The sequence below is a fragment of the Mustela putorius genome, unplaced genomic scaffold (assembly GCF_011764305.1).
Source record: "Mustela putorius furo isolate JIRA1106 unplaced genomic scaffold, ASM1176430v1.1 tig00004035_pilon_pilon_pilon, whole genome shotgun sequence".
Taxonomy (NCBI): domain Eukaryota; kingdom Metazoa; phylum Chordata; class Mammalia; order Carnivora; family Mustelidae; genus Mustela; species Mustela putorius.
Window position 1 is genome coordinate 1,503,223 of NW_025422171.1, and position 24,596 is coordinate 1,527,818.

The 24,596-nt window shown below is 35.4% G+C and overlaps 1 protein-coding gene across 3 annotated transcripts in view; it reads left to right on the forward strand.

Moving 5' to 3' along the window:
- Positions 1-24,596, forward strand: part of ZMYM2 (zinc finger MYM-type containing 2) — a 114,863-nt gene that overhangs the window by 31,745 nt on the left and 58,522 nt on the right. For 2 of the 3 annotated variants that reach the window (XM_045072427.1, XM_045072425.1), the window contains exons 3-6: positions 2,815-3,670; positions 8,364-8,664; positions 10,885-11,050; positions 11,780-11,992. In XM_045072427.1, the coding sequence (XP_044928362.1) occupies positions 2,824-3,670; positions 8,364-8,664; positions 10,885-11,050; positions 11,780-11,992 (1,527 nt within the window). In that variant the 5' untranslated portion in view covers positions 2,815-2,823. The remainder of the gene's footprint in view (positions 1-2,814; positions 3,671-8,363; positions 8,665-10,884; positions 11,051-11,779; positions 11,993-24,596) is intronic. The other variant, XM_045072426.1, reaches the window with a different exon arrangement.

Below are 24,596 nucleotides of genomic sequence, written 5' to 3' on the forward strand. Positions count from 1 at the left end.
ATAATCTATGTGTATCAGTATAATCTGATCCTTTCAGAGGTTTTTTTTTTTTTTTTAATGATTTTACATAAAAGTATATGTACTTCAGGAAAAACGTAGTGTGCGTATGCGTGTATATAGGTTTTTGGAGAATGTGTAACGTTGTAGTAATAATAATTCTGTGTTCTGTGACTTTTTTTTCTAGTCAAGAGTAATCTTACTAACCTTTTCATGTTAGTAAGATCTACTTTTGAAAAATCCCTAACCTGTTCATTTTTTTCCATCTCCTGTCATCACCTTTGTTTCAGGTATTCTTTGCTTTTAGTCCTGCCTTATAATCTGTTTCCCAAATAGCAGCCCAAACAATATATTAAAAATATAAGCCATGTTAACCTTTTAGTGAGGACTCTACAATATTTCCTTTTACAGTAAAATCCAGAGTTGGCATTTATAATTCATGATTGCTAATTTTTCAGGGATGTTTACTTGTTTTGTTGATTGATTTTTTTTTTTTTAATTTCTCTCTCAGGTGTGTCCTTATCAGTGTCTTGTACATACTGGGTTAGGTGCTTTGTAAATCTTTATTGAGTGCAGTTAATGAATTAACTTGTTGGCCTTGGTGGGTTGTTCTGTGCATGTTTCTATATCTCCTATATAATTCTTCCCTACCAACTTGTTTAGCAACATTGATCTTTATTCTGTTGCTTGAATTTACCAACTTCATTCCCTCAGGCTTTTGCAGGATCTGGAATGCCTTTTCTACATTTTCCCACAATTGGATCTTCATCGTTGTTCCAAATTTCATTGTAAATGTCACCTGCTCAAAAAGGTCTTCTCTGATCACTCTGTTACCACTTTGTTTTTATAAAAACTCTAATTAAAAATAAAATAAACAAATTTTTGTTTTAAAAACAAGTGACAAATTATGTTCTGAAGTTAAAATACAGCAAAATATACAATGAACAATTTCTCTGTCACCTGCCAAAGTGGTATTTATGTATATTATGTATATTAGTATCATCTTTATTGTCCCAGACACTCCTTATAGCAAAATAAGCAAATAGCAATATATATGAAGTAGTAAATGTTCTTAAATCAGCCTTCTTTGTTTTTGTTTTATTTTTTAAAACTGGGCTAAGTGGCTTTCTTAGAGAAAGAGGATTACAAAAAGATTTAAGAGTTGGCCTTGGGACCTCTTAAACCAGTCTTTAAGACTTGTACAACCACTGTGTCCCTCACCTTTTCAGATGACTTAACTCTGAAAATTAGGCTGCCATGTATCAACCACTTCAAATTCCCATGTCAAATTCCAACCCACTCCATCTACAGAGTAACCTACAATCAGTCTATACCCACCCTTCATTTTGTCCCCTTCTGTTTTTTTTTTTTTCCTTTTTCTTTTTCTTCCCTGTTTTTTTTCCCTCTGAAATTCTCTGACTCGTGTTCAGGATTAGTTCTTCTACCACCAGTGTCCATGACCTCATCCTATCCATCTGCTCAAGAACTTAATTTCTTTTCAGGCTCTTCACTGTTAACTCTCTGCTGTCTCTTTGGCTTTAGCACAGTCCTGCATATATATTAGGTGCTCAGAAAATATTGGTTGAATTATAGAAGATGAAGAGTTTGGACTATTGAGTTAGAAAGACCTGGGCATGAATAGTATGCGACTTGGGCAGGTTAGTTAGCATCTCTAAGCTGTTATTTCTTACTCATTAAAATGGGACAAAAATTATAACTATATCAAGGGTTGTTTTGAAAATGTAACTTAAGAAGTGGAATGTATAAATTTCCTATGGCCATTTTAACAAATAACCGTAAGTTTGGTGGCTTAAAACAACAAACTTTTTTCTTATGAATCTGGAGATCTGAAGTTGAAAGTCAGTGATAACAGGGCTCAAATCAAGGTGTCAGTAGGGCCATCCTTCCTCTGGAGGCTCTAGGAGAGAATCCATTCCTTGACTCTTCTACATTCTGATGACTGCCAATATTTCTTGGCTGCGTTACTTCAGTCTCTGATCTCCAATCTGTCTCTGTGGTTACACTGCCTTCTCTTATACCTGTAATCTCCTTCCACCTCCCTTTGCAAACTTGTGCGTTTAGGGTCTACCCAGCTAATCTATTTTTAAATCCTCAGTCTTAATCATATCTGCAACGACCTTTTTCCCATATAAAGTAACCTTTACAGATTCTAGGGATTAGGATCTGATATCTATGGGAGCCATTATTAAGCTTGATATGTGGCTATAAAGCACACAGCATAGTTCCTAACAAATAAAGGTATAAGCTTTCTGGACAGGGTTGAGAAAGATTTCGGATTCTCAGAAGGATTTAATTATATAGTTACAAGGGAGCCAGGGAACATGAGAAAAAGGAGTTAAAAAAAAGATGAGATAGGGGAAATTAGGGATTAGATTGTATGATTTTATTTAATACAGTGGATAAATGGGATAAAAGTTAGAGAAGGGATTTTTATTGTCGGATTTTGGTTATTTTCCTGTTCAAACACATTTCGAAGGATTTATCTGTGTTTTCAGTATTAAGGTTTATAGCTTAAATAGTGTGGTAGAAAGGAGGTGGTGGAGGTAGAAATATACTGCATATCATTACTGAAAATTGGTTAATTACATTCTTTTTATATTCAGGAGGTTCATGTGTAAAGTATATAAAATGATTAGTGAATGAGATCATAGATTGGATACCAGATTTTTCCTTTATTAGATAAGAATTATTACCATTTAGAATTAAAAAAAAAAAGTACTTTAAAAAATCATTTCAGTTAGAAGAGCAAAGGATTATATTGACATTTGTTTTCTTTTTTCCATCTCCTTTTCAGGTTTTTTTGGCATGGACACAGGTTCAGTGGGAGGATTAGAATTGACTGATCAGACTCCTGTTTTATTAGGGAGTACGGCCATGGCAACTAGTCTCACCAATGTAGGAAATTCATTTAGTGGCCCACCTAATCCTTTAGTTGCTAGATCTAATAAGTTTCAGAACTCGTCAGTGGAAGATGATGATGATGTTGTTTTTATTGAACCTGTACAACCTCCCCCACCTTCTGCACCAGTGGTAACTGATCAAAGAACCGTAACATTTTCATCATCAAAAAATGAAGAACTACAAGGAAATGATTCCAAAATTCTTCCTTCCTCAAAAGAGTTGGCTTCTCAGAAGGGCAGTGTAAGTGAGACAATTGTCATTGATGATGAAGAGGACATGGAAACAAATCAAGGGCAAGAAAAAAATTCCTCTAATTTTATTGAACGGAGACCTCCTGAGACTAAAAACAGAACCAATGATGTGGATTTCCCCACTTCCAGTTTTTCAAGAAGTAAGGTAAATGCAGGAATGGGTAATAGTGGTATCACCACAGAACCAGACTCTGAAATTCAGATTGCTAATGTTACAACCTTAGAAACAGGTGTAAGCTCTGTGAATGATGGCCAATTAGAAAATACTGACGGGCGAGATATGAACTTAATGATTACACATGTAACATCACTGCAGAATACCAACTTGGGAGATGTCTCTAACGGACTGCAGTCAAGTAATTTTGGTGTTAATATACAAACATACACCCCATCTTTAACTTCACAGACCAAGACTGGAGTAGGACCTTTTAATCCTGGTAGAATGAATGTGGCAGGAGACGTATTTCAGAATGGAGAATCTGCAACTCATCATAATCCTGGTAAGCATTAAGTGATCTACCCTGTGTAAAATTGCCCGATTCTCTTTTCATGGTAGTAATTGATACTACCTTGGTTAGTTTATTCATGTAAGAGAAGTTAATTCCATTGACTTTTAGCAGTTGGAAATTTTTAGCTAATAGGAAATGTAAAACCATGTATTTCTTTGCAGATCATTAGAAAGTTCATCACAGAAATCTATGTTTAAGGGATTGGAATGAATACTCCTTACATTCACTACCACTGAAGTCTAACAGTTTGGCAACTTAAAACTTTTTAGTATTTACTAGTGATGTATAAATATTGAAAAGAGATAAGTAGCACACTTAAGGAACAATATAGTATTTTATCATAGGTGCATTTAGATTTGTTTTTACTTTTAAAGCAGTTTTGATCACTTATCTAATTTTACTTTTTTATTAGCATTTTATTACTTTTTTAATATTTGAAGGTTGGTAAATTTCTTGACTATTTGTATAATTTTTCTTCAGGTAGCTTTGCTCTGTGAAAACGTTAAAAAGAAGTTATAAGAACTCTGGGTTTGATGACTTTATGTCCCTTTCTCTTTCACTTCTGTCCCCAAACTTTTGTATGTCAGTCTCTCTTATATATCCTTCATTGTTTCTCTCTCCCTTTCTCATCATTTTAGGCCCATTAGCAATCTTACCGACCTAGAAATTGTGGAGAATGATTTTCCGCAATCATTACACTACACTTAGGTAGTGTAGGATGGTATAAAATGCTAGTAATTTTTCCTTTTTTCTTGTTATATTTTTGTTTATGAGAGTAATGTTTAACATAGAAGAATTTTTGGAAAATCTGTAATTAAAAAATGAGGGAAAAAATCCCCGGTATTATTATTATTATTATTATCTTAAAAGATTTTATTTATTTTATTTGACAGATAGAGATCACAAGTAGGCAGAGAGGCAGGCAGAGAGAGAGAGAGAGAGGAGGAAGCAGGCTTCCTGCCGAGCAGAGAGCCTGATTCAGGGCTCGATCCCCGGACCCTGGGATCACGACCTGAACCGAAGGCAGAGGCTTTAACCCACTGAACCACCCAGGTGCCCCCTACCCCCCACCCCTGTAGTATTATTAACTGAAGATTACCACTGTCAGTGCTTTGAGTGGTTATCTTTCAGGCTTTTTCCATTTATTTTAACTTTGTTGAAATGCGACTGTGAATAATACTGCTTCCTGTTTGTTTCCCACTTTACATTGTATTTTCTCATACTATTAACATTTATACACAAAAGTTTTAAGGGCTGCACAGTAGATATGGATATACCATTCCTGTATTTGGTATTTATACTGTTTCCCATATTTTCATATTTTGCTATTAGAGGTTTATGTTGAACATCTTTGTTTAAACTTCTCATTTCTTTAGAGGATATTCCTAGAAGTGAAATAACTAGGCAAAAGGATATCACTGCCCCATCCTTCCAGAGATTTTTGGTAGAAGAAAAAATCTGTTTGGTTTATAGTGATTTTGAAAGAAATAGGTTTGTTATTATTTGATTTGGAAAATTTCTCCAACCTTCCAAGACCCTTTCCATCTATGTGTAAATATATATTCGTAGGTAGATCTGGGTTGGGGGAGGATATATGTGTGAGTTTGTATGAGCATTTTAAAGTTGTAGAAATAATACTGTTTTACTGCCTTCCGGAAAGGTCTTACCAGTTTATACCATCAGCTGTATATAATTACTTTCTTTAATTGTAACCTTCTGGCTCTCATAAAAGTTTGAGAAATGATAATGCTCAAATCAATTTCAAAATAGCCATTTTGTCTTTATTGTAATTATAAATATTTTTAAAACATTAGAGTATACAGAGGAAAATAATTAATCTCGCCATTGAAATAGTATGTTTAATTCTAACCTGAGATCATAGTTTAGGTATAGTTTTGTAAACTCTTTCCTCCTGCCATTCCTTTAAATACCTAACAGTAGATCTTGAACTTTTGTTCATATCAAGTCTGTATGTTTGCTTTTATTCTCTATTTAGCTGAGTTCCAGCTTTTACTCTGTAAATAATTCTTAAGAATATTCTTATGCATGTATTTTAGGATGTTATTTCTTTAGGAATTTTGCTGAATCGGGGCATATTGTAACAGTATATTCCTGGGGGATTGCCTGGCTGGCTCAGATGGTAGAGCACGTGACTCTCGTTTTTTTTTAAGATTTTATTTATTTATTTGAGAGAGAGACAGTGAGAGAGAGCATGAGCGAGAAGGTCAGAGGGAGAAGCAGACTCCCCATGGAGCTGGGAGCCTGATGCGGGACTCGATCCCGGGACGCTGGGACAGTGACCTGAGCCGAAGGCAGTTGCTTAACCAACTGAGCCACTCAGGCACCTGAGCATGTGACTCTTGATCTTGGTGTTGTGGGTTCAAGCCCCTGTTGGGTGTAGAGATTATTTTAAAAATATTTAAAAATAAAAAATAGCATTGTGTTTCTGTTTACTGAAACTCCTACAAGGACTGTATATTACTTATCAGAAAAACTAAACAAATATACCTTTTGCTCCTCTATTTTATGAATTAGCTTTTGTTTTTATGTGCTGCTTTTATTTGTAATAGGGAGTTATAAAATCTTGGCTATTTATACTGGCTCTAAGACTGATTGTGACTTGGGCAAATTAAACTGTTACCCCTGATGTCCTTTGTATAAAATAGAGGGTTTAGACAAAACTTGTCTTCCTAAAAGTATTTTGATGTTGGAGGATGTGAAAATTTGAAAGTAGGAGAAATATAAGAGCTGAAAAATAGATTAAGGGTGACATTTATACAGGGTCTAAAATTAAATTGTGGAAAAATCTTGCTATTTTTCCTAAATCAAGTTAATAGATGTCCTTAAGTTTAAATAGTTTCTTTAAATATGTATTCAAATGATAAACCTACAAAATAAGAAATTCTAAGGAACCAGTAATTGTGTTGCAAGAAGCTATTTCTTCTGGCATATATGTTCAAATATCATTTTTGATTGGAGGCACTTCATAAGGTGAAATTTTTAGTTAGTGACTACAGTTGACTCTCAAACATTGCAGGGATAAGGGGTGCTAACACCCCATCTCTTACAATACACTTGAAAATTAATGTATAACCTTTGACTCCCCCCAAATTTAACTACTAGTAGCCTACTGTTTGTTTTGTTTTGCCAGTAGCCTACTGTTGACTGGAAGCTTTAATGATAAATAGTCAACACATACTTTGTACGGTATATATTATATACTGTATTCTTACCGTAAACTAAGGTAGAGAAAAGAATGTTATTAAGAAAATTCTAAGGAAAGGAAAATAACTATCATAAAAAATCTGTATATAAGTGGATTCATACAGTTCAAACACCCATGTTGTTCAAGGGCCAACTGTATTTTCTTTGTATTCTTTAATATTTTTACCTCTTGATTATAACTGGTCCATTACCTTCATAATAGCAGGATAACAGGATAGCAGGATCCTAGAATGCACTCAGTTTACTCTTTGTATAAAATTCAATTTTGTGGTGAGGGATATTGTGGAGTAAAGTAAAATTTGAGTAGCAGTGTTACGTAGCCCCTTGAAATCGTTAGGTTGTTGGATTGGGTTGGAACCAGGAAACCATCCTCCTTAAGGTTTTGATAGTAGAGAAGTTTTCCTGAGCTCCTGTACTTCCTGTGGAAGGAAAAAAATTTTTTTAATAGAAGGGCAGCTTTTTATGTATGGAAGTTCAAAATTTGGAAGAGCCTAGAAAGGAAAAAAAATTACTAGAGACAATCAGAATGGTGGTCTGTAAAGTTTCAGAAGGGAAAATGGTTATGGTATTGTCAGTGTAGTGAGGTTTGTGCAGTAGTAACTAGTATAGTAAGGTGGGTACTTCTGTTAAGCACTAAGGAAGCTTTCTATAAAGAGAGAAAAGATAAATTACTCTGCAATCCAGAGTTATTGTTACACATTTTTAATTCTGTGCGATGCTGAAACTGTTTGAAGGGAGAGAGTAATATGATGTTGGTCAGTATAAGTTGGCTTGTCATTTCTGTGTCACACTCTAATTTCTTTGAGATTATGTGGTCTGGAGTCCATGGAACTAAATATGAAAAGACCTGTTTTTAAGAACATGTTTTAAGGGGTGTCTGGGTGGCTCAGGTGGTTAAGTGTCCAACTCGATCTCTGGGGTTTGAGCTTGATTGTGGGTTCAAATACCATGTTGGACTCCACCCTCAGTGGAGCTTTATGAGATAAGCTTTATCAGACCTGTACTAAATTTGTCAAAGGTTCTGATTGGTCAAGATTTTATTATATTTATATGTTGATGTATATATTCCTTACTTAAAGGGATATTCTGTAAATTAATTCTTCCTGTCTAATAAATAATGGCTAATATTTTTTAGTGCTTCCTCTATGCTAGTCACTGTGGTTTATTGCATGTATTATCATTTAATGTTAACCATTCATATGAGGTTGGTACAATTTCCAGTTTAGAAAAGAGTTAGGCACAGAGTTAAGTAACTTTCCAGTCTAATCGGTGGAGTCTAAATGTCAACCAGGCATTCTTACTCCAGAACTTTGGTTTTTACATCTCTGCTATACTGCTGCCTATTTAATTTCTTAAACTTGTAGAAGATGGGCTGTTAGAATTGTTTATGTAATATCATTGTCAGTGTGTATAAATATCTGTTCCATTACTTAAATTCCTTGTGCATTTTGTTTTTAAGATTCCTGGATTTCTCAGTCAGCTTCATTTCCTCGTAATCAGAAACAACCAGGGGTGGATTCTTTATCACCAGTGGCCTCACTTCCTAAACAAATTTTCCAGCCTTCTGCACAACAACAACAACAACAACAACAACCCACTAAACCAGTTAAAGTCACTTGTGCAAACTGCAAAAAACCTTTACAGAAGGGACAGACAGCTTATCAACGAAAAGGATCAGCTCACCTCTTTTGTTCTACCACCTGCCTTTCTTCCTTCTCTCACAAGCCGGCTCCAAAGAAACTTTGTGTTATGTGTAAAAAGTAAGGTTTACCTTTCTTTTTTCTTTTCTTTTTTAATTGAAGTACAGTTGACACCTGGTATTACATTAGTTTCAGGTATACAACGTTGTGATTTGACAAGTCTGTAGGTTATGCTTTGCTCATCACAAGCGTAGGTAAGGTTTACCTTCAACATAATTCCATATGATTGAATATTGGTGGTATATAGTTTTAGGGAAATTTTAAGAGTCTTAGACTTGATCTTAGCCAAAAGACTGAGAAGTGATTATAAGAGTCTTAGAAGTGAACTATGGTGTTTGAAATATTAGTAAGCTAGTTGTTTGAATGTTAAAGCCAAAATGAAATGTGTGATGGCTTTGAAGATTTTTATTTATGTATTTGTCAGAGAGAGAGAGAGAAAAGCGTTCAAGGGGGGGATATGGTATATTAATGCAGGTAGAGGGAGAAGCAGGCTCCTGTCAAGCAAGGAGCCCAGTGTGGGACTTGATCCCAGGACCCTGGGAACATAACCCCAGTCAAAGGCAGCTGCCCAACCAACTGAGCCACCCAGGCATCCCTGTGTGATGGCTTTGGAGGATTCTCTACCACCTGGTGGTTTATGATTAAAAGACTTCCTATTTGGGTAGGCTTTGGGGTCGGTTTGTTTGTTTATTTATTTATAAAAGATTTACGGATTTATTGAGAGCGAGTGAGCGCATCCCAAGCAGAGAATCCGAAGCAGATTCCACACTGAGCATGGAGCCAGACTTGGGACTTCATCCCTTAGACCTCGGACCTAGGCAAAATCAAGAGTCGGAGGCCGAGCCAGCTAAGCTACCCAGGTGCCCCTGGGATTGATTTAAGTACTAGGCCTTTGTAATTTTGTCTGTAATCTCCATTGTACTCCTTGAATTTGTCAAAAGACTATGTATTTATTTGCATTACTTAGAATTTAGTTCTGTATAAAAATAGGTCAAATTTTGTACTGTCTTCATATTTTTTAAGATTATTTTAAATTGGCAAGTCTTTGGATTTTATGTTTTTATGCTTGTTTTGAACATTAAATCATTAGAATAATCATTAAGATTCAAGTACCAGTTTTTTGATAGCCTTGAAGAGAGACACTTCTTTCTTATGCCAATTTTAAGGTCTGGCTTCAACTAGTTAGAAATAAGTGGAATATTGGGGTACCTGGTGGCTTGGTTGGTTAAGTGTCCAACTCTTGATCTCAGCTCGGGTCTTGATCTCAGGGCTTAAGTTCTGTGTTGGACTCCATGCTGAGTCTACTTAAAAAAAGGGGGGGGATATGGTATATTAATGTAATGGTCAAACCAGGTATAGGTTTTTTTCTGTATCATCTCTTGGTGAAGCCCACATTTGTGAGGATATTTTTAGATCTTAGAACTTTGAAAAAGGCTTAATGTTCTGTACAAGCTTAATATTGGAACAGTTATCTAGTTTTTAGACTGCTTTATATGAGTAGGAGTCTTTTACATACTGTAATATAGGACCTTGAAATTCAGAATTTTATTAAAGGAGAGCTTAATAGGTGGTTTTTTTTTTTTAACCATTTTATTTATTTATTTGAGAGAGAGCAAGCAGAGGGGTGGGAGAGGGAGAAGCAGGCTCCATGCTTAAGCAGGGAGCCGGATGTGGGGCTCAATCCCAGGACCCTGGGATCATGACCTCAGGCAAAGGCAGACGCTTAATTGACTGAACCACTCAGGTGCCCCATTTTCTACCATTTCTAATTGCATTTGGAGAGCTGTAGAGAATGTGTAGAATGGTAAGTGGGGTTATTTGGGGTTATGGGTATGGAGGTGCACTTAAGTTCAATTATCTTCTCTAAAATATATGTCATATTTCTGTGACCTAGATCTTTAAAGCTTTCTACTTACCTGTAGGAAAGAATTGACTAGGTATTATAAATTTATACCTCAGATTAGGCCTGGAAATTAAATTCCATGTAAATAACAATTTTTTAAAAAAAAAAGTGTTTCCAGTATCTGAAAGCCTTGTTAAGGAATTTGAAGATTAATTGAGTACTGGCAAAGATTTAATAGTATAAAATACTTTAGCTTCTTTTGTGTTCATATTTTATTTCCAAGAGGTTTAAAATAGTAAAAGTGACTTAATGGACCTAAAAATGGTGTTTGATTCCCAGGGTTCAGTTTATGGAAATTAGAAATGTTAGTTACTACTCTCATATTTGATTTCTTTTAAAATGGAATTTTACTTTAAGTTGTTCTGTTTATTTTTCAGAGATATAACTACAATGAAAGGAACCATTGTTGCTCAAGTGGATTCTAGTGAATCCTTCCAGGAATTCTGTAGTACATCTTGTTTGTCTCTCTATGAGGACAAACAAAATCCTACTAAAGGAGCTCTAAATAAATCAAGATGTACAATTTGTGGTAAACTAACAGAGGTTTGTATTTTTGTGCCTTTTCTCTTTAATTCTAACTAATGGGAATATTCTTTATTTAATAGTTACAATAAACTGTTCCATCTGTGTATATTTCCTTAAAACTGTGGATACGTAAAATTTACCTTATAAATATCCCATTATGTAATCCTGTTCTCCCATGGGGAGAATGATTTAGGAAATATTAAAATATAATATTAATTGACCCTTTTCTTGAGGTTTGGAACATGTAGAGACAGAACAATAGTGTTTAAACATATAGGCTGACTACCAAAGAAAGACAACAAACTAGAATGCTTAAGAAGGAGAGCAAAGGGAGGGAATATTTTTTGATAACTTCACATTATTAAATGGTATTAAAGTTTTTGAATTTGAAGAAAAAGAAAACTGTGTGCTATATATACCTCATTTGAATTATGTACTTAATTTTAGTTCCTTTTGGATTTGTCTAAAGATTTCCAATCTGTTTTAGAATTTTATACTAACCCTATCCAAACTGTTGTTTCCTCTCATTTTTAGGTATTTCTAGAGACGTTTGTAGTGATGTTAGTAGTGGTTCCCCCTCTGCCATACATGTATTTCTTATGTGTATAAAAATAGTTCAAAGAAAAATGAAAGATATTTTTATTTTCTCTTTACCCTCCACAGAAAAATCACTGAAGCTTTTTTTCTTTTGGAGTACTTTGTTACTTAGTACTTGTGATACTCATGTGTTTGTTTGCTTATTTTTAGATTCGCCATGAAGTTAGCTTTAAAAATATGACTCATAAGCTGTGCAGTGACCACTGCTTTAATAGATACAGAATGGCCAATGGTTTAATAATGAATTGCTGTGAACAGTGTGGAGAGTACCTGCCCAGCAAAGGTGCTGGAAATAATGTCCTGGTGATTGATGGTCAGCAGAAAAGATTTTGCTGTCAAAGTTGTGTCAGTGAATACAAACAGGTAATTCATGATCCAATCAGAATTGGCCATTCTCTTGAATATGTTTTAAATTGTAATAGTTTTCCTTTAGCAGCATTTATTAAGTAGGTTTATCCTGGAATCTCATTTAATTCCATTATTGTCTTCATCTCTTGGAGATGACCTATCCCAAATGAATACTGATACATGTAAATTATTGGGCATTTGTGTGATTTTACATATAATAGTAAATGCAGAATGATTGTTCTTTTGAAATATTTGTTTATGGGTAGAAGAGAAGGGTTGCAAATAGTGGTTTTTTCAAAGCTTAGCAATGATTGTCTTATATTTCAGTGTTAAGGTCTTTTTTTTTCTTTTTAATTAAAAGATTTTATTTATTTATTTGACAGAAATCACAAGTAGGCAGAGAGGCAGGCAGAGAGAGAGGGGAAGCAGGCTCCCTGCCAAGCAGAGAGCCCGATGTGGGGCTCCATCTCAGCAGCCTGGGATCATGACCTAAGCTGAAGGCAGAGGTTTTAACCCACTGAGCCACCCAGGTGCCCCTGTTAAGGTCTTTTGATTTAGTTTGTTTTTGAATATATACATATGGTTCAAAAATAAAATGTACATAAAAAAATATATTCAGAGAAGACCAGCTCCTGTTTCTATCTTTTCCTTTTGGTTCCTGTTCATCTTTTATAGGTATTAGCTTTTCAGTTCTTACTATTTTATATGTTCTGTTCTTTTTGAAAAATTAAGATAATATGTAATTCATTCCTAGTTTCTATTTTTTCTGTAGAGAAGAGCATACTGTATGTGCTATCTTCTGTTTTTCACTTCATAGTATACCTTGGAAATTGTTGTATATCAATGACAGATGAACTTTTCTTTTTTTAATGGCTGCTCAAGTTAAATTTTTAGGAAATTTGTGAGCTGGTTATTAAAAACACTATTAAAAATTAATTATATTAATAATATATGATAATTATATCAATAATAAACATAATAATTTATATTAGTCTGCTAGGGCTGCCTTAACAAAATACCAGACTAGAGGGCTCAAACAACAAATTTATTTTCTTACAGTCCTGAGGCTACAAGTCTAAGATCAAGGTGCCTTTCTTGGTTGGTTTCTGGTGAGGGGTCCTCTTTGGAGCCTTGCAGATAGCCTCCTCCTTGAGGTATCCTCATCTGGTCTTTCCTCTTTGCAAAAGGGTGGTTGGGGGGGAGGAGAAGAGAGGGGATCTCAGGTATCTCTTCCTCTTACAAGGGAGGACCTTAGTCTTGTCTGGTAAGGACCACACTGTTAGTACTCATTTAAACTTAACTGTCACCTTATAGGCCCAATTCCAAATACAATCTCATTAGGAGTAGGGCTTCAGTGTACAAATTTTGGGGGGGGACGACATAATTCAGACCGTACCAATATTGAAAACAAAATAAATACTCAAAATCTATTACTTCCTAATTACTCTATCTTAATATCTGTATTCTTAAGATTACTTCTTTTGTGTTTATATAATGGAAATATTACACATAATTGTGTGCTTTTGTGCATCTCTTCCCAGTTTGCTGTTTAGTTTCACTTTATAGCCTGAAACTAGCCACATTGGTAGTATTTTCACGGCCAGTGAAATTGCAAAATGTGCAAATTGTGATGTCTTCCTTAATCTCTGAAGAGCTACTGGTTAATCATATCCCAGACAGCACTGGTGTATATGATAGTTTGTTTGATCACTTTGCTCTTGGATGGTATTGGGGTTATTTCCAGGTTTTTTGCTATTATAAGTCATATATGATGAATAACTTGGTATATACTTTATTCTGTGGAGGTATGGCATCAGGGTAGATTCCTAGAAACTGAATTGCTTGTCTAAGGAATCCATATGTTAGTTTGTTAGATGTTGTTAAATTCCCATCTGTTACAATTGTACCAGTTTGCATTTCTCTCAGTAATATATGTGGAAGTGCCAGTGTTTCCCTGTTGCCTCTCCAGCTGAGAATATCAGCATATCATTCTGATTGGTAAAAATGATACGTTAATATTATTGTAATTTGTATTCCTTTTATTAGGAGTGATGATGAGCAGTTTTTTAAATTTCAGAACTAATTGTCTCCTTTTCTGTGACTGTTTACCCATTTTACCCATTTTTTCTTTGGGTTTTGATCTTCTCAGCTTTTCCAATTAAATTGAACATTTATTTTGGGGTACCCGGGCCTCTGACTGTTGATCTCAGCTCAGGTATTGATCTCCTGGTTGTGAGTTCAGGCCCCTTATTGGGCTCAACACTGGGTGTGGAGCCCACTTTAAAAATAAATAGAACATTTATTTTAATAAGCAAAATGCATTTGTAATTTGTTTACAAACAGTTACTTAACTTCTGTCATGTTGCAAGTACTGTCTTAGTTTCTGGAAATAGTGCTTGTGGGAAGTAAAGTAGACCAAGTTCCAGCTTTTGTAGGATTTGTATTGGTGTGGCATACTTCAGATTCTTTAGTGTTAGGAAAGCTGTGGAGATGGGAAGGACCAGACTAATAATAATTTTCAAGACCTCATTATAGTGTTTGATGTTTGATGATTATGTTGCATTTATTATCTTCTGATATGTAGAAGGTTTGGTTGAGAGTGCTGGCTTTAAGTTGGTATGGGTTAAAATCCTGGACCCACCAATCACCCATCTGTGTCATGAGCAAAATATTTAACCTTTGTGTCTTGCCTCATTTTACCATGTGTAAAGTTGTAGAATAGCAATCCCTGACTTACAGTGCATTAAAAATGAAATCTGAGTCATTCTTCTTCATTCTTAAGATCCTACTTCAAGAAACTGAACATGACCAGTTCTCCATCTGCCCCTTTTTGTTCTCTGCCAATTACTATCCCCTTCTACCTCCTAAAAAACACACACTGTCTTTGACTTCAAACATGGTTTGACTTTTTATAAAGTTATGTAAGTGGCATTAATATGTGATGATACTCTGCCAAGTTATGTGTGAGTTGGATTTTTTTGTCATGTAAAATTTTAAATTTTATTGTCAAATTTAACAGTTTCTCTTTTATTCCTTCTGGATTTTGTTTTATATACTTCTCCTCACTCCCAGACTATAAAGGAATGCTTTTCATATTTTACTTCTGTTTGCAAGGCTTCATTTTAATCTTTAAATCTTGAATGCATTTAAAGGAATTCTGATATATTGTTGAATTATGGGTCAAATATTATCTGCATCCAAATGACTGCCCTTGAGAATCAGCATCTAAGTGATGTCAAAATGTCCTATCATAGAACAAGGGATTTCATTCTATTTGTTATATCAATATGTTCCTGTTAAATTCGTAAATATTTTGGGATACCTTGGGTGGCTCAGTAGGTTAAGCGTTTGCCTCGTAGGGCTCCCTGCTCAGTGGTGCTTGTGTGAGCTCTCTCTATCGCACAAATAAATAAATAAAATATTTTTAAAAAAGGAAAAAATAAATTCATAAATATTTTACCTTCTTTGTTGCTTTTTGATTTTTTTTTTTTAAAGATTTATTTATTTATTTGACAGAGAGAGATTACAAGTAGGCAGAGAGGCAGGCAGAGAGAGAGAGGAGGAAGCAGGCTTCCTGCTGAGCAGAGAGCCCGATGCGGGACTCGATCCCAGGACCCTAAGATCATGACCTGAGCCGAAGGCAGCGGCTTAACCCACTGAGCCACCCAGGCACCCTGTTGCTTTTTGATTTTAAAGATTTTGTTTACTTGAGAGAGATTGATTGAGCTCTTAGAGATTTGGGCAAAAGCAGTAGGAATAGCAGATGTGGAGGGAGAATCCCTAGCAAATTCCACACTGAGTGCTGACCCTGACCTTGGGCTCTATCTCACAACCCTGAGATTCATGACCTGAGTAGGACTTAACTGACTGAGCCACCCAGGTGCCCCTGATGCTATTTCAAATGAGGTTTTCTTTTCCATTATTTTATATATGTGTATACATATATTTATGCACATGTATTTTTAATTTATTTTAAATGCCTGCTATCTAACTAAATCATCATTATTGGTTAATTTTCTTGGATTTTTAACTAAACCATTATACCACCTGCAAATAGAAAGTTTAGATCTTTCTTTACATTTCTTATTCCCATTATCATTTTGTCTTGCCTGATGGTATTTCCTAATAACTCCAGTATAGTTTTGAATAGTGAAATTAGTAAACATCTGTTTTTCCAGTGGGAATTTCTTTGGTGTTTCCTTATTAAATAAGATGCTGGCTTTAGGGTTGAGATAAATAAGTTTTACCATATTAAAGAAGCACCTATTGAATTTTGTTTTCCAAAGTATTTTATCAAAAATTAATGTTGAGTTTTGAAGATCTTCAGTGTTTGGAGGTGATTGTATCATTTTTTTCTCTGCTTTTAATTTTAATACATGAATTATTTTAATGAGTTATTTTACAACCCATCTAACCTTTCTTGCATTACTAGAATAAACCATACTAGGTCATCATATTTCAAATGTTTAGTTGTCATTGTTTGTATTTAGCACTTTCCCATTGGTATTCATAAGTGACATTGGTCTTTAATTTCCCTTTTTGAGTGCCCTTTTTAAGATACCAGTGTTTTATTTGCTTTAAAAAATGCTTAAGAGCAAAATTCTTATCTTTTCATGCTTAAAGCAATAAAAATGAAAATAAATTAATTAAATATTTAACTCAAAAAGTTGTAAAAAGAAACTGTGAGAAGAAAAGAAAAATAAAAGTAGGAGTTAGTAAGTTAAGAAATCAAAACAGTACCAAAATAATCCAGAATGTTGTCTTTATGATAAGTAAGTTCTGTGAAAAATTAGACCAACTGATCATTAATCAGGGAAAGGTTTAAAAACAGTGGAAATGGAAGAAAATTATTTAAAAGGGACTACTTTGTATAGAACTTTATATAAAAATGTTGAAAATGTAGATTGAGTAATTTTCCATGAAAATATAATTTTTGTGTATATGAAAATAGAATTTACCAGACCCCCTTGGTGCCTCAGTGGGTTAAAGCCTTTGCCTTCGGCTCAGGTTATGATCCCAGGGTCCTGGGATCGAACCCCGCATCAGGCTCTTACTCAGTGGGGAGCCTGCTTCCTCCTCTCTCTCTCTCTCTCTCTCTGCCTACTTGTGATCTCTGTCCAAAAAAAAAAAAAAAAAAAAAGTATAATTTACCTAAATTGACTCCAGAGCAGATAAAATAAGGCTGAGAAATTTCCAATGGAATAGAGATCATTATCAGTGAACTACCCCACAAAAAGAAACAGACTCCAATGTTTCTTTTCTTTCTTCTTCTTCTTCTTCTTTTTTTTTTTTTTTTTTTTAAGATTTTAGTTATTAGAGAAAGCACTAGCAGAGAGGAAGAAGAGGGGGAGGGAGAAGCAGACTTCCTGCTGAGCAGGGAGCTTGAGCTTTGGGCTAGATCTTAAGACCCTGGGATCTTGACCTCAGGTGGAGGCTGGCTCTTAAATGACTGAACCACCCAGGACTACCTGCTCGTTTCATAGGGAAATTCCATCAGATTTAAAAAGGTAATCTCAAAGCTATTTTAAACCATTCCAGAGCATAAAATGGGAAGAAAATATAACTCATAGTTTTAAAAAACAAATTGTGATAAATATGTATAAAACAAAATTTCCAATTGTTTTGGAATATTTTTAAGTATACAGTTGAGTGTCCTATGAAATACATTCATAACGTGCAGTCATCGTCTCTATTTTTAGAACTTTTTAATGACAGAAACAAACTGACAAGCCAGGAACTCCTCATTTTCTCTTACCTCCATGGTGCCTGGTAATCTTTAATCTACTTTGTGGCTTTATGAAAATTTGCCTATTCTAGATATTTCATATACTTTTTTTTTTTAAAAGATTTTGTTTATTTATTTGACAAATCACAAGCTGATGGAGAGGCAGGCAGAGAGAGAGAGAGGGAAGCAGGCTCCCTGCTGAGCAGAGAGCCCGATGCTTGACTCGATCCCAGGACCCTGAGATCATGACCCGAGCCGAAGGCAGCGGCTTAACCCACTGAGCCACGCAGACGCCCCAATATTTCATATACTTGAAGTCATACTTTATCCTTTTGTGTCTGGTTTATTTCACTTAGGATAATGTTTTCAGTTTCATCCATGTTTGTAGCATTATTTTTTACTTCTGAATAATATTCATATATAGATCACATTTTGTTTATCCATTCATTTGTTACAGGGTGTTTTGGTTGTTTCCAGCCTTTTGGCTAGTGTGAATCATGCTGCAATGAGCATTGGCATACAAGTATCAGTTTGAGTAGTGGTTTATCATTCTTCTGGGTATATCCCTAAGGTTGATTTGGTTGGTCATAGGCTAGTTTAGCTCTCTTAGGAAATGTAAAACTTTTTCTGAAACAACTGTATTGATAATTTTACATGAGGTTTCCATTTTCTGTACCTCTTCCTAGCACTTAATTACTTTCTGCTTTTTAACATTTTTTAAATTTTATTTTAATCATCTGGGTAGATGTGAGGTGGTATTTATGGGTTTGATTTGCATTTCTCTGACTACTAATGATGTATTTTTTGTGCTTATGGGTGATTTGTATATCTTCTCTGGAGAAGTATTAATTCTTTGCCCATTTTAAATTGCATTGTTTTTTTCCTTCTTTTTTCAGTTGTAGGGTTGTTTTTTTTTTTTTAAAGATTTTATTTATTTATTTGAAGTAGAGTGAGCAAAAGAAAGAACGTGAGCTGGTGGGGGGCGGAGGGAGAGGGAAAAACAGGTTCCCCATTGAGCAGGGAATCCAGTAGGCTCCATCCTAGGACCTGAGCTGAAGGCAGATGCGGAGCTAGCCAGCCGCCCTTAGGAGTTTTTTTTTTTTAATCTGAATATTAACCCCTTCTTTCTTTACTTTTTTTTTTTTTTTAAAGATTTATTTATTCATTTGAGAGAGAGTGAGAGAGTGTGAGAGTAAGAGAGCGCTGGAGCATGGGTGGGGCAGAGAGGCAGGGGGAGAGGGAGTCCCAAGCAGACAACACTGAATGCAGAGCTTGAAGCTCCTTGTGGGGCTCAGTTTCAGGACCTGGAGATCACCGCCTGAGCAAAAACCAAGAGTTGGCTGGCTGCTTCCCCTACTGCGCCACCTAGATGCCCCTAATCCCTTATTTGATTTATGGTTGCAGATAATGTTTCCCATTTATTGGTTGCTTTTTTACTTTCTTGATAATGTCATTTGATGTACAAAAATTTTAATGTTAAAGTCCAGTTAACCTTTATTCCTTTGTTGATTATGTCTTTGGTGCCATATCTAAGAATTTGTTGCCAAATCAAGGGTTAAGATGACTTATTCCTGTCAGCTTTATGGTTTTAAATGTCACATTTAGGTCTTTGGGCCATTTTTATTATGTATTTATTTATTTATTAAGATTTTATTTATTTGTCAGCGAGAGAGAGAGAACACAAGCAGGCAGAGAGGGAGGCAGAGAGAGAAGCTGGCTCCCCACTGAGCAAGGAGCCCGATGCAGGACTCGATCCCAGGACCCGGGATCATGACCTGAACCGAAGGCAGCGGCTTAACCAACTGAGCCACCCAGGTGTCCCTCTTTGGTCCATTTTGAATTAAATTTTTGTTTATGATGTGAGATAGGCAGGCAGCTTAATTCTTTTGTATATGGAAATCGAGTTGTCCCAGCATCATCTGTTGAAGAGAGTGTTGTTCCAATGGAATGAACTTGTCATAAATGTAAAATATTATTTGGCCATAGGTGGTTAGGTTTATTTCTGGACTCATTTTATATTCCATTGGTCTACTTGTCTGTTCTAGTGCAGGTGCCACATTGTTACATAGCTGTGTCTTTGTAGTAAGTTTTGAAATTAGTTCTTTGTTCTTGAACTTTGAACTTTGTTCTTTGAACTTTGTTCTTCTTTAAAGATTGGGTATTCTAGACTTATTCCAATTTTATGTGAATTTGAGGATCGGCTTTTCCTTTTCTCTAGTAAAGATAATTAGAATTTGGATGGTGATTGCACTGATTCTCTAGATTGTTTTAGGTAGTATTGACATTTCAACAATGTTAAATCTTCCTGTTTGTGAATATGGGATTGTCATCCCTCATTTAGACCTTTCGTAACTTCTCTCAGCAGTTTGTACTTTGCAGCGTACAAGTCTTCACCTCCTTCAGTATATTTATAAGTATTTTATTCTTTTGAATGCTATTGTTAATAGAATTGCTTTATGAATTTCCTTTTCAGAGTATACATTGCTAGTATTTAGAAACATAACTGATAGTTAAGTGTTGATCTTGTACCTGCAACTTTGTTGAATTTATTAGCTCTAGTAGCTTTATTGTGGCTCTCTTGGAATTTTCTCCACATAGAGTCATGTCATCTGCAAATAGCAGTAGTTTTTGCTCTTCCTTACCAATTTCGATGCCTTTTATTTCTTTTTCCTCACTGTTCTGGCTAGAATTTTCACCATTTTGTAGACTATAAGAAATTGCACAGCCATGTTTTGTTTCTGATCTTACAAAGGAAAGAAAAACCTTGTGTCTTTGTTGAGTCTGAAGTTAGCTATGCGTTGTTCATATATGGCATTATGTTGAGGTAGTTTTAGTCTTAGTTTTTTGAGTCCAAATGTGTGTTGGATTTTGTCAAACTTTACCATTTGAGATTATGATGTGGTTTTTACCAACATTGTATTTGTGTGTTTTATTATATTCATTACCTTCTATTGAACTACTCTTGTGGGTTATAATACTTTCAGTATGCTACTGAATATGGTTAACATTTAACATTCTAAATTTTGTAACTAATTTGAGGTGATAACTTAATTGGCATTTAAGAACTCTGCTCCTGTATAGCTCTGCCATTATTAATGTTGTAATAAGTTACATCTTATATACTGTTTGCATAATAACAGATTTACAGTTGTGTTTTGTGCATTTGGACTTACAAACCAAAAATATAGCAGAATTGCTTTTTATATTTGCCCATGTAGTTACTTATAAGATCCTTATTTCTTCATTCTGCTGGAGTTACTTTCTAGTTTCCTTTTCATATTGGCATACATCTTTGATTCTCTTTAGTATTTCTTGTAGAGTAGATCTGGTGGTAACAGATTCTTTCAGTTTTTTATTTGGGTATGTCTTTATTTCTTTTGGATATATTTCGTTTGGATAATAGCTTGCCAGATTTAGTATTTTTTTGAAATTTTTTTTCTTTCAACATTTAATATATGTCCTCTTACTGCCTTTTGGTTTCCACATTCTCTGATGAGAAAATGGTGGAAAATCTTACTGAGGATTCTTTGTACTTGATGAATAGCTTGTCTGTAGCTACTCAAGAATATCTCTGTCTTTCAGCAGTTTGATTATAATGTGTCTTCTTGTGTGTCTTTTGAGTTTAATCTTACTTACAAGTTGTTGTGCTTTTCAGCTTTCTAGATTTGTTTCCTATCATAAAATTTACGAAGCTTTCCGTCATTCTTTCTTTTCCTTTTTAAAGACTTTATTTATTTATTTGAAAGAAAAAGAGGGCCAGAGAGAGAACAGGATTAGGGGGAGTAACAGAGGGAGAGGGAGCAGCAGATTTCCTGTTGAGCAAGGAACCCTGTGCTGGAATCCATCCCAGGACACTGGGGTCATGACCTGAGCTGAAGGCAGACATTCAACCGACTGAGGCACCCAGGTGCCCCTAAGCCATTATTTCTTGAAATAATCATTCTTTTTTCCTCTATTCTTCTGGGCCTCTCATAATGCAGCTGTTGGTCTACTTGATCTGTCCTAATAGGTTCCTTAGGCTTTGTTCACTTTACTTGTTTTTTTTTTTTTTCTTTTCTTCCCCTTTCTGCTCTTCAAAGTGTGGTTTCAGTTTGGGCCTTGTTACTGCTGTTGAAAATCCTGACTGTATCAGTTCTCATCTTGAATAGGTAGGTGACAGGGTACCTTGTTATTTCCTGATAGGGTTGAAGTTCAGGCTCCCTATTTGGCCTTTTCTCACATCATCCTAATTGGGTTGCTACAGCAGGGCAGTTCACTGCAGCCAGGCCAAAGTAGAGTTGAGGCTCTCCTCTCTCTTGTCCTTTTCTTGTGTGGGTGGAGTTAGTGCCACATTATTCCTGTGGTGTTTGGATCCAGTAGAGGGGCTATTGACTAAGTTTTCTGTCTTTATGTGCCAGCTGTATTTCTCCTATTGCTGTGTCATTTTCTGTTGTTGGCTTCGAGGTTTTTTTCTTTGTCTTATTTTTATTTTTGAATAAAAATAATTCAAATTTTAATTTTATTTAAAATTGTCAGGAATTCGACTGTGGTAATGTGATTCTTTCAGTTTATCCTTTCTGGGGTTTGCTCAGCTTCTTTTATCTTCTGCCTAATTTGCAATGTTTCCTCTCCCTTCAGGACTACAGTGACTTTTATTCTTTGTTGAAAGAGGCCAAATAGGGAGCTTGAACTTCTGTACATTTTTTACAGTCCTACAGATCCCTGAGGCTCTGTTTTTTATTTTTCTTATCCAAGTCTGTTTTCTTTCAGTTCAATTTGGATTATTTCTCTATTTCCCTTCGAGGATTCTTTCTTCTGTCTTCAGTGATTCTTTCCTCTGTCTTACCATTCTGCTGTTGGTTGGGGTTTTCTCTTGTTGTTTGCTAATAATTTTTTTAGAATGGTATTTTGTTGTTTTTTTTGGTTTTTGTTTTGTTTTGTTTTTAGTTTCAGAGGTAAAGTGTAGTGATTCATTAGTTACGTATAACACCCAGTACTCATTACCGTCAAGTGCCCTTCATTTTTTTTTTTAAAGATTTTATTTATTTATTTGACAGAGATCACAAGTAGGTGGAGAGGCACGCAGAGAGAGAGAGAGAGAGGAGGAAGCAGGTTCCCCACCAAGCAGAGAGCCCAATGTGGGGCTCAATCCCAGGACCCCGAGATCATGACCTGAGCTGAAGGCAGAGGCTTTAACCCACTGAGCCACCCAGGTGCCCCACGTCAAGTGCCCTTCTTAAGGCCTGTTACCCAGTTACTCCATCCCCCACCCACTGTCCCTCCAGCAACCGGCAGTTTGTTTTCTAAAGAGTTACAATGGTTTTAATGTTACAGAAAAATTAAGCAGATAGCATAGAGTTCTCTTTGATGGTCTTTTATTGATAACTTAAATCGTTAAGATAATATTTGTTGCCGTTAATGAACTGGTATTAATGTATTTGTTATTATGTGAAGTCATTACTTTATTCAGATTTCCTTCTATACAATATACACTTTCTGATCTGGATTCCATCTAGTATACCACATTATATACAGTAATCATGTTACCTTAGGCTAGTCTTGGTTATGACATTTTCTCAGACTTTTTATTGTTTTTGATGACCTTGATAGGTTTTAGGATTTAGGTATATTGTAAGATGCCCCTCTATTGGAATTTGTTTGAAGTTTTCTCATCATTAGATAGATTGGGGCTGTAGGTTTTTAGGAGGAATGTTGCAGAGGTGTTTACTTTTTACACTGCCATTTTCATCACATCACAAGAGTACATCTATCAACGTGATTTAAAATGACTGTTGAAGTTGATGTTGTACCTTGCTGCAGTAGCATTTCTCAAGGTTCTCCACCCCATTTCCATGTTGTACTCTTTCTTCTTTCCTTTCTTTCTTTTTCTTTTTCTTTTCTTTTGTTTTCTTTTCTTTTTTGGAGAGTGAGAGTGTGTGTGCTCAGAAGGGGAGAGGAGCAAAGTGTGAGGTGGAGAGAGAATCTCAAGCAGGCTCCATGCCCTGTGCCAAGCCTGAGGCGGTGGCCTGAGGTCAGGACCAAAGCTGAAATCAAGAGTCCACCCTTAACAGACCGAGTCACCCAGGCTTTTCCCTTGTATTCTTGAGAATGAAGTCCCTATCTCCTTTAGGGTGGAGTATATAGCTAATTGGAATTTTCTGTGTAAGAGATTTATCTTTTCTCCTTCATTTATTCATTTATTCAGTCACTTACTAATACTAGTAGGGACTCGTGGACATTTTATAATTTGGGGCTATAATAAAATACCGTTTTATTTTCTTGGTCAAAATTTTCTAGCTTTGGCCATTGGGAGCACTTTCACTTGGCTCCTGTGTTCTTTTGACATATCCCATCCATTGATTTTTAAAATTTCTGTCAGTGGGTTTTTTTAGTCCTTGAATTTCCATTCGGTTCATTTTTATAATATCCTGTTTTTTAAAATATGAATTTGTATTTTTCATTGTTAAGTATATTTTTATTCTTTGTTGAGACATTTTTATCATGGCTGCTTTAAAAATCTGCCATAACTCTAATATCTCTGTTCTTTCATTGTTAGTATCTACTGATTGTTTTTTCCATTTATTTATTTTATTTTATTATTATTATCATTTTTTAGGATTTTATTTATTTATTTGAGAGAGAGCAATAGAAGGATGAAGGGCAGAGGGAGAAACAGACTCCTCAATGAGCAGGAAGCCTGATATGGGACTTGATCCCAGGGCTCCAGGATCATGACCTGAGCTGAAGGCAGATGCTTAACCAACTGAGCAACCTCGTCACCCATCTTTTTCTATTTAAATTGTGTTTTTTCTGGTTTCTGTTTTTTTTTTTTTTTAAGATTTTATTTATTTATTTGTCAGAGAGAGTGAGAGCACAGCAGAGTGGCAGGCAGAGGCAAAGGAAGAAGCAGACTCC